General features: G+C 33.7%; 2 protein-coding genes and 1 non-coding gene across 5 annotated transcripts; 1 reads left to right on the forward strand and 2 right to left on the reverse strand.

Annotated features, from left to right (window-relative positions):
* Positions 1–525: 525 nt before the first annotated feature.
* On the reverse strand, positions 526–617 carry TRNAY-GUA (transfer RNA tyrosine (anticodon GUA)). The gene is given in 2 exon segments: positions 526–561; positions 581–617. It is a non-coding gene; the product is annotated as a tRNA-Tyr (tRNA).
* A 641-nt stretch (positions 618–1258) lies between these two features.
* Positions 1259–3104, forward strand: LOC149496468 (NAD(P)-binding Rossmann-fold superfamily protein). Of its 2 annotated transcripts, none has more exons than XM_089721759.1 (3): positions 1259–1524; positions 1653–1727; positions 2178–3104. In XM_089721759.1, the coding sequence occupies exons 1-3, from the start codon at positions 1298–1300 to the stop codon at positions 2977–2979; spliced, it is 1104 nt and encodes a 367-aa protein (XP_089577885.1). In that variant the 5' UTR covers positions 1259–1297; the 3' UTR covers positions 2980–3104. The 2 variants fall into 2 exon arrangements, with proteins under 2 accessions (XP_089577885.1, XP_089577886.1); XM_089721760.1 differs by having other exon boundaries at positions 1261–1524; positions 1656–1727.
* Positions 3105–3319: 215 nt separating this feature from the next.
* LOC149496469 (bifunctional 3-dehydroquinate dehydratase/shikimate dehydrogenase, chloroplastic-like) lies at positions 3320–7187 on the reverse strand. 2 transcript variants are annotated; one of them, XM_089721758.1, is made up of 10 exons: positions 6906–7186; positions 5707–5821; positions 5401–5619; positions 4951–5291; positions 4800–4863; positions 4540–4648; positions 4170–4325; positions 3922–4070; positions 3669–3831; positions 3320–3581 (listed from the first exon to the last, which is right to left on the reverse strand). In XM_089721758.1, exons 1-10 carry the CDS (start codon positions 7103–7105, stop codon positions 3538–3540), a joined length of 1560 nt encoding a protein of 519 aa, XP_089577884.1. In that variant the 5' UTR covers positions 7106–7186; the 3' UTR covers positions 3320–3537. The 2 variants fall into 2 exon arrangements, with proteins under 2 accessions (XP_089577884.1, XP_089577883.1); XM_089721757.1 differs by having other exon boundaries at positions 5401–5821; positions 6906–7187.
* Positions 7188–16992: the final 9805 nt, after the last annotated feature.

Genomic DNA, 16992 nt, shown 5'->3' on the forward strand with positions numbered 1-16992 from the left:
TTTAATATTTTAACGCAACAAGTTTCACAAACTAAAATATGCACGTATAATGAGAGTTTTCATGCAATGAGCGACAAGTATTCAGGTCGAGTTCTCGAATATGAGTTTTTACTAATTTTATGCTTTAGAAGAAGGATTATCCTATTGTATTATTTTGATTTATTGATCTTTCGTATGAATTAAAAAAATAATAATAATTTAATTTTAATATTTATATTGATAATATTTTAAATTTTGATATTTATATTTAAGATTACAAATCAAAGTAAATTAACTCAAGAAACTCATATAATACTATTATTTATAAGTCGAATCAAATTTACAAATCTACTAAGATAACTTAGTGTTGGATTAAAAGTTTAATCCAAAATATATTTTAATTTTTATTAATTCAAAAAATATATCGTTAATTATTTAATTAAATATTTTGGGTCTGATAAAGAATTAGATTAAAAGTGATTAAAAATTGATTTTATTTTTTATATAAATAAATAAAGCATATTTTAATTGTCCAAAAAAGAGGTTTCCGACCTGCCGGATTCGAACCAGCGACCTAAGGATTAGCTGTGGATCTCTCCGACTACAGTCCTCCGCTCTACCAACTGAGCTAAGGTCGGCTTTAATTAAGGAGTCCACAATAATATTATTCGAGAACTAGGTAAAAATACATAACCATAATTTATCTTGACAACATTTGTTTGAATTCGTTGTAGGCTTTTTGTCTGAACAACATTGAATTAAATATTTAAGAGTTTATAATACTTTCTCGTTCTATAATAATAAATCTATGGTTATTTTCACACAAATTAAGAAATTGTAATTTTTATGATTAAAATTAAGCATTTTTCTCTCTTTACTATAATTAGAAATTTTAAAAATATTAATTTATCATTTAGAAATTCAAGACTAATGTTATTGTTGGTTGGCTAATATTCTAAAATATGTATATAAACATAAAGAAGATTAATCTGTAATGTAGTTTTCTAATATTATATTTAATATTGTTTGCTTGATAATAAGCAAATTAAACAAGGATATAATAGAAATTAATAAATATATTGTAATCTTATAAAAAAAAATTATCTATATTTTTGAAACGACGAAAAATAAAGATAAAATTATCAGAATGGGACGGAAGGAGTATAAATTTGAAGTTGGAAATATGAAAAGGTTTAATTTAAGGTTTTGTTTGGAAATAAAAGGGAAAAAAATAATAATGAGACCGGAGAGATTATTTTGCCAAATACTGTAATAATTACCCAATCATTGCTTTACTCATCCATTTTACCCCTGAAAGATGGCAATATGGCCGGCACAATACGAGAAAAGAACTCAAGAAATAGTCAATTGCAAAGGGCACATGCTCTGTCCGTCAAACAAATTTTGTAGAAAAACTTGTAATATTGACACCTTTCTCTCTCTCTCTCTCTCTGCCACTCTTGACTTGAGCCTCTGTCTCTGTGTTTCACTTCACAGTTCTTCTACTCGTTCGATGTATAGAAGCATGTTCAAAATTGGATTTTGGTAAGTACTACTAATTGCAGCTTCTTACTGTACAATAAGGAATAAATTTTGATGTTTTAATTATAACTGCAGATTCAACTTATTCTGATTTGTTAAATTTGATTATACTCCTTTTGCCTTTATTAAAGCAGTAGAAATTCATCTATTTCGAGTGCTCCTCTTCCTCAGATTTTCAGTAAGGGATTTTCTACTCAGATTGGAAGGTGTGTGTTTCAATCTTAATTATTTCTCTCTTTTTATTATTATTATCATAACCATTTTTATTTTGCTGTATTTTGGGTTTTTCGATATTATCATAACCATTAAAATCAAGTGGGGTAGGCGGCCGGCTAGTAAATTGTTAAGAAAAAAAAACATAAATCCACATTTATACACACACACTAATCGTCTTATCTGCAACTGTGACCTTGGAAAAGGTAAAAGAATAAAGGGCTATAACTGTTTTTCCTTTTTTACCCACAAAATAATGTATTCAGAAGAAATATTTCCTTTGATATGTTCTCTGAGCTATAGCTTTTTTTTTTTTTTTTTTGGACATTTTTTAATGCGTTTTGAGCTTGAAGTTAAAAATCGTTAGGATACCAACATTTAATGGAAAACGTAAGTTTATATATACACTGGATGCATAACTATCCTTTTATGGTGTAACATAGGAAGCTAGAGGGCAAAGTAGCACTGATAACTGGAGCAGCAAGTGGTATTGGAAAGGCTACTGCAGCTAAATTCATCAGCAATGGTGCTAAAGTTGTCATTGCTGATATTCAACACCAACTTGGCCAAGAAACTGCGAAAGAACTTGGCCCGAACGCAGAATTCATTGCCTGTGATGTAACTAAAGAATCTGATATATCCAATGCTGTAGATTTTGCTCTCTCTAAGTTCAATCAACTCGATATCATGTACAACAATGCAGGGATAGCCTGCCAAAGTCCTCCAAGTATTGTAGATCTTGACCTTGCAGTGTTTGATAAAACCATGAATGTCAATGTGCGAGGAGTAATGGCTGGAATCAAACATGCTTCTCGTGTGATGATCCCACGAAGAACTGGCTCCATTCTTTGCACGGCCAGTGTTACAGGAATCATGGGTGGGCTATCACAGCACACATATTCTGTGTCCAAGGCTTCTGTTATAGGCATTGTTAAATCTGTTGCAGCAGAGTTATGCAAGTATGGGATTAGAGTCAATTGCATATCGCCTATGGCCATTCCAACTCCATTTGTCATGGAAGAAATGAGTCGGCTCTATCCTGGTGTTGATGCTGAAAGACTTGTGGAAATAGTACAGAATTGTGGTACACTTGAGGGGGAAAAGTGTGAGCCAATTGATATAGCGAATGCTGCATTGTATCTTGTATCGGATGATGCCAAGTATGTAAGTGGGCATAATTTGGTGGTAGATGGAGGTTTTACATCATTCAAGAGTCTGGGATTCCCTGCGACGAATCAGGTATAGTTTAGTACACTACTATACTTGTTTTATGAAGATTTTGAAGACTTGAATATTTTGAGTATGGCACCAATGCCAATTTTCATTTTTTCTTCTTTTTTTTTACGTTGCAACTTGGAGGGAATTTTCTATCTTGCTTCTCCTGCTCTAGAAATTATATACTGACTTGGCATTTTAGATCAATTTAGAGATGATTAGTCATTTGTCTTTCTGATTTGCATATCAGAAAAAGACAGAAGGAGATTTTCTGCTATTCTGAATCCAAAACAACATTGCAAGGGAGTTTTCTTTGAGAAACTTAATTCTGAAAATAGAATTTTGGCGCAGTACTACGACCTCTAGCACATAAACCAGAAGGTAGAGATTTTACCGATATAACATCATTATTAAGATTGATTTTTGGATACATATTAGCTATACGGCTGCTCCTTCTCAATAATTTAGCTCAATATAATACAGAATTTGATGTAATAGTTTAAACCAAACTGGTCTGGACTTGAGATAGGTGGTAAGCAGGCTCCTGGCAGTTTTATTACCTCAATAGCTTAGAAAAGCATGGAGAAATTAGAATTGCTCCAAAACCAGTTTGCGCATGAATGCCTCAGGTGCTGCAAAGCAATGCAGTAAAGATGAATTTTAGGGTACAGTTATTTTCATAGTGGCCATATTTTAAGAATAGTTGTAGAGATTAAAACCTAAGCCACCAGTGAAGAGTCTGAATTGACCAAGAGCCTGCCTGATAAACATCTCAACACCGCTTACTACAATTGCCCCAACCTCTCTAGCCTCTTGCAAGAGCCTTGTATTTCTGGGTGTGTAAACCGCATCGAATACCAAGTCATATGCTTTTAAAGCATCCTAAAGACACATTTTAAAATGTGAAAAAATATATACATGAGTATAAATTCTTTATTACAGAGCAGAGAGAGAGAGAGAGACAGAGAGAACCTTAGAAACAGGAGTTTGGTCTGGATTGGGTTCCATTCCAACAGCAGAAGCATTTGCAAGAATCATTCCGTTTTCAGGGCAGAAGCTTTTCAAACTTTCATATGGTAATGCTTTTCCTGAAACTGCATGTGCAAGAGCCTTTGCTCTCTCTTTTTAACAAAGAAATGTAGCAAACCATTGTTAGACATAGAAAAAATGTCAAATATTTTCAATAATATAAATACATGAATAACTTAAACTTAGTTTACCATAATTACGGTTAAAAATAACAATCTGAGCTCCTCTACTTTTGGCACCAAAAGCAAGAGCTCTTCCTGCTCCTCCTGCTCCAACCAAGACGAAAGTCTTCCCTGCTAGAGGTGAACCATCTGATGCTCCTCTATTATGGCTACCCATGGATCTCTCTGCTTTTCCACAGCAGTTATGAATGAGTTTATTCCATTTTTACTTTTACTTGGATCAAAACCTATTAACCAAATCACAAATCTCATCATCTGAAGTACTAACTCACCTGAGTTGCTTTCTTAGAGATCATTAATTACATTACTAATAGGTACTAGAAAAATATTACTTAAAAAGAAAAAAAAAGCAATATATTATTGCAACAAATAAAAGTACCTCTTAGTGCATCTTCTATTGCAGTAACAGCAGCTTCACAATCTGTATTATATCCAATCAGCTTCCCATCAGTAGGTCTCCTTACTATTGTATTTACAGCTCCTATGGACTGATCCACAAAATAATACACAGTTTGGATCAGATAATTAATCCAAAAATTGAAACTTCATTATTAATTAAAATTAATAATGGTTGATTAGTCAATAATTAGCTGAAAAAGGAAAAGGAAATGCTAACTTATATTTGCAGAGTTTTCTGACCTTAGCTAGTGGATGGACTTCATCACAGCATCCAACTGCAGCTTCTTTGTGTGGGATTCCAACACTAAAATCCATCAAACAAAAAGTTAAAAAAAAAAAAAAATTTGGTGCCTATATAATATTTTTGATTAATATCAAAATGGGTTTATACCTGAAACCAGCAAAGTCAGTGCTTGTGAAGGTCCTAAAGAATTCTTCGATATCATCAACTTGCATAGGAACATAAATCCCATTATATCCTGTGTGTCTGAAGGCAGGATTATGCAAGATAGGACCTTTACTGTGACCAACTGGGTTTGAAATTAGTCCAAAAACTTTAGTTTCTGGATTTATATATTCAAGCTTATAAATATGCCTAAGACTAAACAGAGTTGGCATGCCAGGAATTGGTTTCTCTTCCAGTGATCCATACACCAAAAACCCACCAAATTTTGGCCCTAGCAATTGGCTTATGAGGCCTCTACTGCCCACTGCAAGAGCAATTAATGGCACCTGCAGCCAAACACGAGACCATAATTTCAAAACAAAATTAAAAAAAAAGGATTATAATCTCAAAAATTATGTTTGGTTCCCAATTCCAGAGTGAACCAAATAGAAGTACCTGGCAATGAGCAAGCATTTTAAAAATAGGTGCCAAATCTGTAATATAATCCACATTGATTACTAGCTTAATTACATCTGCTCCAGTAGACTGCATATGCACAATTAGATTACCCAGCTTCTCCGCGGATGGCTTCTCGCCTTTGACATAGCTTGAAACAATTAATTTAGTATTGGATCGGTTGTATACATATTCAGCCATGTCAATATCAGAAACCACCTGAATATATATACAGTTCCATTTCTGAGCAAGTAAAATGAATACCAGTGACTGTAAGTTGAAAGGAAAAAAAAAAAAAAAAAAAACCTGGTGGTAGTCAATTTCCACAAATTCAACATCTAAGTTGACAGCCAGTCTCAGTACTTGTCTGCAAGTAACATTGAAGTAGTCCCCATTGCTTGAAATCTTCGATAATTTCGGTCTGTGAAACGACGAGAAACTTATTGCTTGAGATTCTGTGGTTACATTAATGTCTAACGTATGTTGTATTTTGGACATCGCCTTCCAATATCACTGAAAAATGCTTTATGTACAGTACCTAAACAGCTCTCCCTATCCACTTAAAAAAAAAAAAAAAAAAAGGATCCTTTGTTTTTTTGTATCAACTATCAATGGGGTCGTGGCTGGGTTTTATCGGTGAAGGTCAATCATTGTCCTGTATCCTGCCTCCTAGTCTTAGGAAAGCTATATGATAATTGATACTTACTGTGTTTTTACACAAATAGGAAGAAAATAATTAAGTCTTCTGGATTAAAATAAAATTAAAGGTAATTCAATTAAATTATTTTTTTATTTCAAAATTAATAGTTACTAGTAAAAATATTTATTATATATAATGTAAATAAAAATAATATTAAAAAATATCATTTATTACTTTTTAAAATACTCAAAAAAATTTATATTTTGAATCGAAATAATCACTCAAAAACGATTTATATTTATATTGTGAGACAAACAGAGTAACTGGTAAGGGCTATATTTTATTTCATTTAAAAGCAAAAAGGAGCTCTCTGGGACAAGGATACAATAATTTAATATGGAAATTAAACTATGTCTCTGTTTTAAATTTTAATTATGCACCTCAGGCGTAAGGTGCTTGGTCCCAAAAATTTGGAACTCGCAATAATTGACTCAGTGAGCCAAATCTGTTCACTAAATTGTTAACGGTATGGACCAACTCCCAACTTGCTTAATAGGTAAAAAATCATGGCACCAACCCCAATTAACCACACGTCAGCAAAGTTCCTAACTTTACCCATAAAATTTGTAACTTTACAGAAATCGTCTTGAACTGAGCTACTGTAAGTTTACCTTACCAAACTCTTTATGAGTAGTTGATACAATGTTTGTTCATCTAGTGCTGCAACATGTTTTTTAATATAATTGTAAGACTCTTATTTTCTTTTTCTTGTACTATTCAAACTAAAAAGTATGTAATCATTTGTAAAGCATTTGGAACTTACAGATAGTATTTTTTATTTAAGAAAATTTGGTTAAATGCGTACCTGAAAGAAACAATAGCAGGGAGAGTTCTTAGTTTAAAGAGATTCTCAGCTTGAGAAATGTGAGAGAAAAACATAGAATCAATGTGAAGCTCAACAAGGTCAGCTCCTTCTGCTCTTGCTTTCTCCATTGAAGATAGCATTTCTCTAGCTGTTTCGCATTCTAATGGTGTGCAAACCACCACATCGTTCTGTAGTGCCATAACAGAGAGAAGCAAGGAAGAGGATGATAGGAGAGTTGCTGTAGACTGTAGTTTTGGCTCTGGCCTCTAAATCCTTCATATGAACTCAAGGACTTCCTTTATAGGGGAAAAAGTACATTTAAAAAAAAAAAAATCTAATTGTTTTTAATTTTTTAAAATAAATATTCACTAACTTTAATAGGAAAATAGGTCAGATGAACGGGTTTGACTGGAAGATGGAAAATGAAAATCTTCTTTTCTACTTCTTTTATGATATATATCGAAAAAAAATATATATTCCAAAAATTTATTCAATCTCTCTATTCCATTATCCCCTGTATAAAGATTTCAAGATTTTCTTTTTTAGTTTGAAGGTTGGACTTAAATTTGGAACATAGCATTAGACATTTGAGTTTCGACTTTGGTCATCACGTAGTTTGTAATTTAATAAAAAAAATTGCGGCACCATAAATTTTTATTTTGAAAGATTAACCGTTTCAAGTTTAAAAAGTACATTTATTAAATATTTCAATTCATAAAATTAGATCAATTATATATTTATTAATCACATTTTAAATTAATATTTTACATATAAAAATTAAAATTATTAAAAATTTATTATTATTAAGATAATATTATAAAAATTCATAATTTTAAAAACATAATAGCTTGCTTAAAATAAGGTTATCGTCTAAAGTACTGATATCAATTTATATTTTCTTGGCAAAATTAACAAAAAAATTTTAACTTTCTATTATTACTTAATTTGGGTTTAATTGTGGGGCAGTTGTCCGGTGGCTTAGGGACCACCGTATGTGGGACTATTGCACAAAAAGTAGGTGAGACTTTAATTATTGTGTTAAATAGTAATCAATGATTAATGAAAATGAATGGTCAATAATATTCCATGCTCACGTGATGGGAGAAAGATTCATCTCTATCAGAGTAACCTTTGAAGCTATGTCCAAGTGATAATGCTATTGAATTTGTTGGGTAGAGACATTATATAAGCCCAGTCATAAGAAAGGAGTTGTATTTTTTTTTTTTGAATAACATTCGTTAAATCAGCGATAAGCTTATCAATATAATTGAAATCACATATTCATATTATTGCTTTTTTGATGTGAGTCTAAAATATTTTTGAAATTACCTTCTCAGTATGAAACCAAAACATCAATTATTATTCTCAAAAAGGAAAAAAAAAAATCAACTATCAAAGTTATCACATGGACTGCAATAATACAAATAGAAATTTGGGCTGGCTGTGGTAGGAAAGAGGAGGACATGTGAAACAATAATGAGTATGGCATGAAAAATTATACACCTTATAATTAAGCAGAGCCGAATACGTAATTTAGCCAATAATTTCATTCTTTGTCACATTAGCAATGGCACTTTTTTAAGTTTTTGAATTTTATATATAAAATATTAATTTTATATGTGATTAGGATAGCTTTTGGAATTATAATTTTTATATTTATTTAATTATTCAATAAAAATTTAATCGATTTAATTTTATAAATTAAAATATTCAATAGATCAATTAAAATATTTAATAATTATAATTTTATAAATTTAAATATTTATTAAATTAAAATAAAAATTAAACATACTACAAAACTTATTAAAAAAAATATAGAGATAAATTTATATATAAACCATTCAACAAAGACGATATATAAGCGCCACATTCTTTGAAAAAAAAAGTTGGCATAAGTGGAACATTGTCCCATCTCGTATCGCCATAATTGAGGATACGAAACGAAAAGGTAAAATAGACAATACAGTTCGAATCTCAAAGTTATTTGCAGCAAGAAATTATCATGGGAATATCACCCTGACCCTTGTAAATTTGAGTCCGCCATATAAAGGTAGTTTTCATGTTTTTGGACGGGGATATACATATAAAAGGAAATAAAAAAAAGTTATAGAAAATATCAAATAAAATGAATTGTCTCTTATTTAGAAAAGCAAAAAAATATAATAGAAGTGTTGGGATTATAACTTATCCCGAGTGGAGCCCCAGAAAAATGCTCCAATAATTATGTATTGGATATTGACGATCGAATCCACCAGAAATAATAATCACGGTAAAAATTAAATAATTACGGTAAATGTCAGATGAAAAATAAGAACACCGAGATTTACGTGGTTCACCCTTCAACTGTTATGGGCTACGTCCACGGGACAAAAACTCTGAATAATTCTTCTACTAAAAATAGTAGGTACAAAAGAGATTACAAAAATAGTGGCACTCTAAGTGTTTTCCAAAAATACCCCAAAATTATAATCCTCACTATTTTCTCTCTTTCCCAATTTTAGGAACCATTTCCTAAAATTTTCTATACACTTTATGTATTTCTATGCTTTTTGTTTTTGTACGCATTAATGAAGGAAAACCTTCCCCTTTTTATAGGAGAAGGGGACGCAGTGGACGCGTTAATCACGCGTCCACTTTTCCTTTTTTTCTTTCTTTCTTTGACACCGTCCTTTGAATAACAAAATGAACGTGTTTTTTTTTCTTTCTTATTTGTTCGGCAGTCTCTCTCACCAAAACAAAAAAATGTGTTTTATATTTTTTTCTTTTCAAATGTGTGTGGGTCCCACATGTCGGAGGGACCCCACAACAAGAAGAAGTAAAATTAACTTATTTTTCATCCAAATTCATATATTTAAAGTCTGTTTAATTTTTTTGGAAGGGATTGTAAATATAATCATTTTCCAGTGTGAAATGAATTAATCTCTCATCTCATGTTAAATCGAAGATAAAAAACACATTTAGTAAAATAAAAAAAAAAGTTTTTTCAATTGAGATAAAAACAAAAATCAAAGAAAGTAAACGAGAATTTCATTATATGGCAAGTCTAAGCCAATGACATCTTACATCAATGTGCTTCATCCGTGCATGATACATAGTATTTTTGCTCAAGTCTAACGCACTTTGACTATCACAATAAACTATATATTCTTCCTGCTGCACACCCAATTCTTGAAAAAATCGTTTTAACCAAAGCATTTCCTTTCCTGCTTCCGTTGCTGCAACGTACTTTGCTTCGGTCGTTAATAACGAAACACATTTTTGTAATCTTGACTGCCATGAAATAGCTCCACCTGAAAATGTAAATAGGTATCCTAATGTAGATTTTCTTTCATCAAGATCACCGGCCATATCTGCATCTATGTAACCAACAAATGCAGTCTTTTCACCTCCAAAAGTTAAACATAACTTTGAAGTTCCTCTCAGGTATCTGAAGATCCACTTCATTGCTTCCCAATGTGTCTTCTAGGGATTTGACAGAAATCGACTCACAGCGCCAACTGCATGAGCGATATCTGGTCTTGTACACACCATTGCGTACATTAAACTTCCGACCGCTGAAGAATATGGAACATTTGACATATCTCCTTTTTCTTTCTCTGTTGATGGGTAGGATTTCTTACTCAACTTGAAGTGAGCGACAAGCGGAGTGCTAACTGGTTTAGCATTCTTCATATTGAACCTCTCTAGAACTCGTTCAATATATTTTTTCCTGTGATAACCATAACCTGCAGGACTTTCTGTCTTGAATAATCTCCATTACGAGAATTCGCCTTGCCAATCCCAAATCCTTCATGTCAAATGCTTTTAACAAATCACTCTTTAACTTGCTAATCATGTGTGCATCTGGTCCAACGATTAGCATATCATCAACATATAAGAGAAGGATGATAAATTTACCATCAGGGAATTTTTGAACATATACACAAGGATATGCATCTGTCCTTTTGTATCCTTGATTCATCATGAAAGAATCAAACTTTTTATACCACTGTCGCGGTGCTTGTTTCAACCTGTACAAGCTCTTCTTCAAGCGACAACCCATGTCCTCTTTTCCCTTGACCTTGAAACCTTCTGGTTGTTCCATATAGATTTCTTCCTTTAGATCCCCATGCAAGAATGCGGTCTTTACATCAAGCTGCTCTAACTCAAGATTCAAATTGGCTACAAGACCTAGTACAACTCGAATAGAACTCATTTTCACAACTGGTGAAAAAATCTCATCAAAGTCAATACCTTTCTTTTGAGTGAAGCCTTTGACGACCAATCGAGCTTTGTATCTCACTGGGTTGCCATCATCTTTCTTCAATTTGTACACCCATTTGTTCTTGAGTGTTCTCTTCCCTTTTGGAAGTTTCACCAGCTCATACGTGTCATTCTTTTTCAAAGAATTCATCTCTTCTTGCATGGCCTTTGTCCAGCAATCTCTATCTTTGCAAGATTGCACATCTTGAAAGCTCTCTGGCTCCCCCTCATCAGTAATCAAAATGTAATCAAAACTAGGGTACCTTGTAGATGGTTGGCGTTCTCTGGTTGACCTTCTCAACTGAAGTTCAACTCCTTCTGGTGTAATGGGGTTCTCTGGCTCCCCCTGCTCAACACCCTTTGCATCACTGTTATCATCTACAATTGTCTCTTGATCCCCTATGACTGGCTCTTCTTCTTCTTCTTGTTCTTATTCTAGCATTCCTCCTCCTGTGGCATCATCTGTAAGAATGCTTCCTGGTGTAATATCAATAACACCATCACTTATGGATTCTTCACAAGTTGTATCTGCTACGATCTCATTCTCGTGGAATACTACGTCTCGGCTCCGGATAACTTTCTTTTTCACTGGGTCCCACAACCTGTAGCCAAACTCTTCGTCTCCATAACCAACAAAAGTGCAAGGAACTGACTTGTCATCAAGCTTTAATCTCTGCTCCTTTGGAATATGCATAAACGCCTTGCAGCCAAATACCCTCAAGTGAGAGCATGAAATATTCCTACCTGTCCAGACCTTCTCCGGGATATCAAAATCCAATGGTGCTGAAGGTAGTCGGTTGATTAGGTAGACAGCAGTATTGATAGCTTCTCCCCAAAATAGCTTAAGTAAGTTGGCCATTTTGAGCATGGATCTGACTCTCTCAACAATGGTGCGATTCATCCGTTCAGCAACGCCGTTGTGTTGAGGCGTACCAGGAACTGTCTTTTCATGCCTGATACCGTGCTGACTACAATAATCTCTAAACTCCTTAGAGATATATTCACCACCATTATTCGTGCGCAAACACTTCAATGCCACTCCAGTCTCCTTTTCCACCATCGCATGGAATTGCTGAGAGTGTTTGAATACTTGGTTTTTGTGCGCAACAAATATATCCATGTTTTTTGCGAGAAATCATCAATGAAGGTAAGAAAATACCTACTTCCTCCAAGTGATTCTATTTCCATGGGACCACATACGTCAGAGTGTACCAACTCCAACTTGTTGTCTCTTCTTCTAGAGCTTTTCAAAAATGAGACCCGATGTTGCTTCCCAAATAAACAATAATCACAAGGGTTTATTTTACCTTTGGCTAATGGTATGAGGGACTTCTTAGCCAACATATTCAACCCTTTCTCACTAACATGCGCCAGCCGCCTATGCCACAAATTTGGTGAAGCATCATTTGCAACTGTATTTAGTTGACTCGCACATATTATTGCTTGCGTCTTATATAGTGAGCAACATAATTTTCCTCTCGTCACCACCAATGACCCTTTGGTGAGTTTCCAATTACCGCCACCTATATGATGGTGATAGCCTTCCTTGTCCAGTACACTCACAGACAACAGGTTCAACCGAAGATCGGAAATATGTCACACATTTTTAAGTGTTAATGTGCACTCGACACTTGTCTTTATGCAGATATCACCGATTCCCACCACTTGCGAGACACTATTATTTCCCATTTTAATGGTGCCAAAGTCTCCTGCTTTATAAGTGGAAAAGTATTCCCTTTTTGGAACACAGTGATATGAAGCACCGGAGTCTACTATCCACTCGATATCTGCATCTCCAACATGACAACAATCTGCATCATGAGTGACTAAAGTCACCTCACCATCTTCTCCTGCGACTGTAGCGGATGTATTTCTGTCATTCTCCTGTCTTCGGTCTGCATTATCCTGTTTGAGTAAACGACAATTTCTTTTGAGATGACCCTCCTTATCGCAATGGTAACATTTTCTCATCTCTCTGGACTCGGATCTACCACCTGACTTTACATACCGTGGACCTCTACTCTTGCTCCGGCCCCTATTCTCTGTGACAAGGGCTTGTGAATTGGTACTGGCAACATCTCTTCTTCGTAGTTCTTCATTAAGTAGTCTATTCTTTACCATAGACATCGTTACCACACCATTTGGAGCTGAGTTACTCAATGATACCACAAGAGTATCCCAGCTATCCGGTAGAAATCCCAACAGTAGACATGCTTGCATCTCGTCTTCTAAGGACATACCGCTAACTGCTAAATCAGTTACGAGTCCTTCAAAATCGTTCAGGTGTTGTGTAATTGATCCTCCCTCTGACAGCTTCAAGTTCATGACTATACGCATCATGAAGACTTTTCCTTGAGCATTCGTAGCCTCGTACATATTCTCTAATTTCTTCCAGAGAACTTGGGGATCTTTTTCATTTCTCACATGGTTGTATAGGCTAGCATCTATCCATTGGCGTATTGTACCCAATGTCTGCTTTTTTAATTTCTCCCACTGCCTTTCTTTCATTTCTTCCGGCTTTACACTGTCACCTTCAATTGGATCATACAGATCTTTACAATTAAGGTAGTCTTCCATTCTGGATTTCCACATTGAATAGTTCGAATCCGTCAATTTGATCATTGCCCCGTCGTTAGCCATGCTGAATTCTGAATCTGACAAAATTTCACTATTCACGAAATTCACTATTCACGTGAATAGTAACTTTGACAGAATTTACCAACCAAAGGCTCTGATACCAGTTGTTGGGATTATAACTTATCCCGAGTGGGGCCGTAGAAAAATGCTCCAATAATTACGTATTGGATATTGACGATCAAATTCACCAGAAATAATAATCACGGTAAAAATTAAATAATTACCGTAAATGCCAGATGAAAAATAAGAACACTGAGATTTACGTGGTTCACCCTTTAACTGTTATGAGCTACGTCCACGAGACAAAAACTCCGAATAATTCTTCTACTAAAAATAGTAGGTACAAAAGAAATTACAAAAATAGTGGCACTTTAAGTGTTTTCCAAAAATACCCCAAAATTATAATCCTCACTATTTTCTCTCTTTCCCAATTTTAGGAACCCTTTCCTAAAATTTTCTATACACTCAATGTATTTTTATGTTTTTTGTTTTTGTACGCATTAATGAAGGAAAACCTTCTCCTTTTTATAGGAGAAGGGGACGCAGTGGACGCGTTAATCACGCGTCCACTTTTCCTTTTTTTCTTTCTTTCTTTGGCACCGTCCTTTGAATAACAAAATGAATGTGCTTTTTTTTTTTTCTTTCTTATTTGTTCAGCAGTCTCTCTCACAAAAAAAAAAGTGTTTTATATTTTTTTCTTTTCAAATGTGTATGGGTCCCACATGTCGAAGGGACCCCACAACAAGAAGAAGTAAAATTAACTTATTTTTCATCCAAATTCATATATCTAAAGTCTCTTTAATTTTTTTGGAAGAGATTGTAAATATAATCATTTTCCAGTGTGAAATGAATTAATCTCTCATCTCATGTTAAATCGAAGATAAAAAACACATTTAGTAAAATAAAAAAAAAAAAAGTCTTTTCAATTGAGATAAAAAAAAATCAGAGAAGTAAACCAGAATTTCATTATCTTTAAGAAATTACTTCCTAATTTTCAATAGTTTTCAATTTTCAAATCTTAATAATAAAATTTTAAATCCTTCCAAACACGAAGGTAAAAATAATTAGAGAAAGAAAATTAACACTTCTTTATTATTTTTCTTTCTGCATTGTTTTCTTTTCTTTCCTTTCCAGTCAAATAAAGACTTGGAGAATTATGGAAATGATGGACAAGATACAGGGTAATCATTAAAAAAGAAAAAGATTAGAATGAAACGGACACATGGCATTGGTTTTAACTCAAATAATGCACACAGTAAGCATTAGTACACGTGGCGGAACGACGGATGTGGTAAAGCAAGAGAAAATCCACTAAGATCCCAACTTCCAATCAGAAAGAACCAAGATGTGAAATAACAGACTCAAAAATCACATTATTCATGCCACAAATATAAATTATATAATATTTATAACATGGGCAGCTATAGAAATAGATATTTAAGGTCTAAAAGATTTAAATATTTTGATAATTCATGAATACGTATTTCTTTCTACTAAATATTAAATATAGTGTAACATATTGAATTAATTGAACATTACCATTGGACAGTCATTTCAATGGCAGCTAATTGAATAATTCAGTGGCCCACAGGGATGTATATAAATTGGCGGGTTGTTGGCAAGTTAAATGTAATTTTACTACTAGTCTCCGGGTACTGGTACTAGAAACACTTTAAACTGGCGGTGCATTAGGCTTTGCTAATTATAAAGTGAAGCAATTTAACAAATATCAAAAATTAGGATTCAACGTCAATGTTGGTCAAAAATAAATCCTTATACAGCTTCCATGATTCAATTACGGCGAGAAAAAGGAGACAGCAGAATTGGCGAAAGCTTCCGAGTCCACAACGATGACAACAATTGCGACAGTGACAACTGGCGATGGCAATAAAGGCCACAATAAATGGATAAACTAGTAAATAAATAATGAAAATGATATTATTTTAATATTTAAGGTCAATGTGACATTTTTTTTTAAAACATAGTTTCAAATCCAAATCAGGTAAGTAATTTTTTGCACCGAAATTTGATGGTGGACAGAAAAATTTTAAATTGAGATGCCCTTCCATGTATTAGTTATGACACTGCCACTGATTTATAAGCATTAGTATCTCCAGAAGAGAGTATAACGCCCTGCCCCAAATAGCTGTTCCCTCTTTAATATGGTAATGCAAATAGATGAAAAGCTAGTAGGAGACCAAATGCTCAGGCAATAATAGATTGGCACTTTAATATGATATTTCAATGTCCTTAAGATTAAAACTCCCCCTGCTAGACATCATCACCAAATCATATATCTTGTTCTACTGGAAAGCCCATCAAACCATGCTTTTTGCAGCAGCTCTTTCCAATGGACAGGGTGGGGTTGTTTTTGTTATAAAGATAAATCTCAGATATAGTTAAGCACTTATCACGGCAACATTCACCATAGATGCAAAATTCTTAAAACCGGTGAAAGGGGGACATCGTACAAAATTGGATACAAACTTAACATTCACTGGGAGCTTTCAAGAAAAACTGGTGCCGTGCAGCCTATTGGAATAGCATAAGTAGGAACTATTTTGGGTAATGGTTGTAATTATGGTCGAGTTCTGGTGCAAGTAGACATTCTAGCAGTTATGGTTCTACTTATACCAGCACTTTTAGCTTTCTAAATGTATAACCTTTATCTGACAACAGTTAGTTCATGAAGATCATGGAAAATCGGTACTGAAACATAAGTTGAGGTAAACTTCACACTTGACATGGGCTAGCTAAGAAGTTGTTTCTGAAGCTTGCATTTTCTTTCTTCCAGATTGTGCATGAGAGGATTCTATAAATAGGTTTGTTAAAAAAATAAATTGAAATATTCAAGTGAATTAAGTAGTTAATTACATTTGGAGTTTTTTTAAGTATTAAATGTATATTTTTATAGGTCATCTATTGGAGCAGTGAAAGGTTACACTTCCTCAAAATCGAACAAGGTTTTGGGGAATGAGTTGAAATACAAGACCATCATTTATCTTATCCTTACACTTGATGTCTAGATAGAAATAGGAGCCCCAAGAATTCAAACGCTATAATATAGGTTCAGGTCAAAGAGATTAGTATACAATGCAGTAATACTGATGTCCTGCACAGCGAGCTTAGGTAACACCATAACCTAGTAACATTCAGAATTATCCAATCTCCTCATTCCCTTTCAAATTGAATCAAAAAATCAACCACA

The sequence above is a fragment of the Jatropha curcas genome, chromosome 5 (genome assembly GCF_041381405.1).
Source record: "Jatropha curcas cultivar XTBG-Jc1 chromosome 5, XTBG_Jcur_1.0, whole genome shotgun sequence".
Lineage (NCBI taxonomy): Eukaryota > Viridiplantae > Streptophyta > Magnoliopsida > Malpighiales > Euphorbiaceae > Jatropha > Jatropha curcas.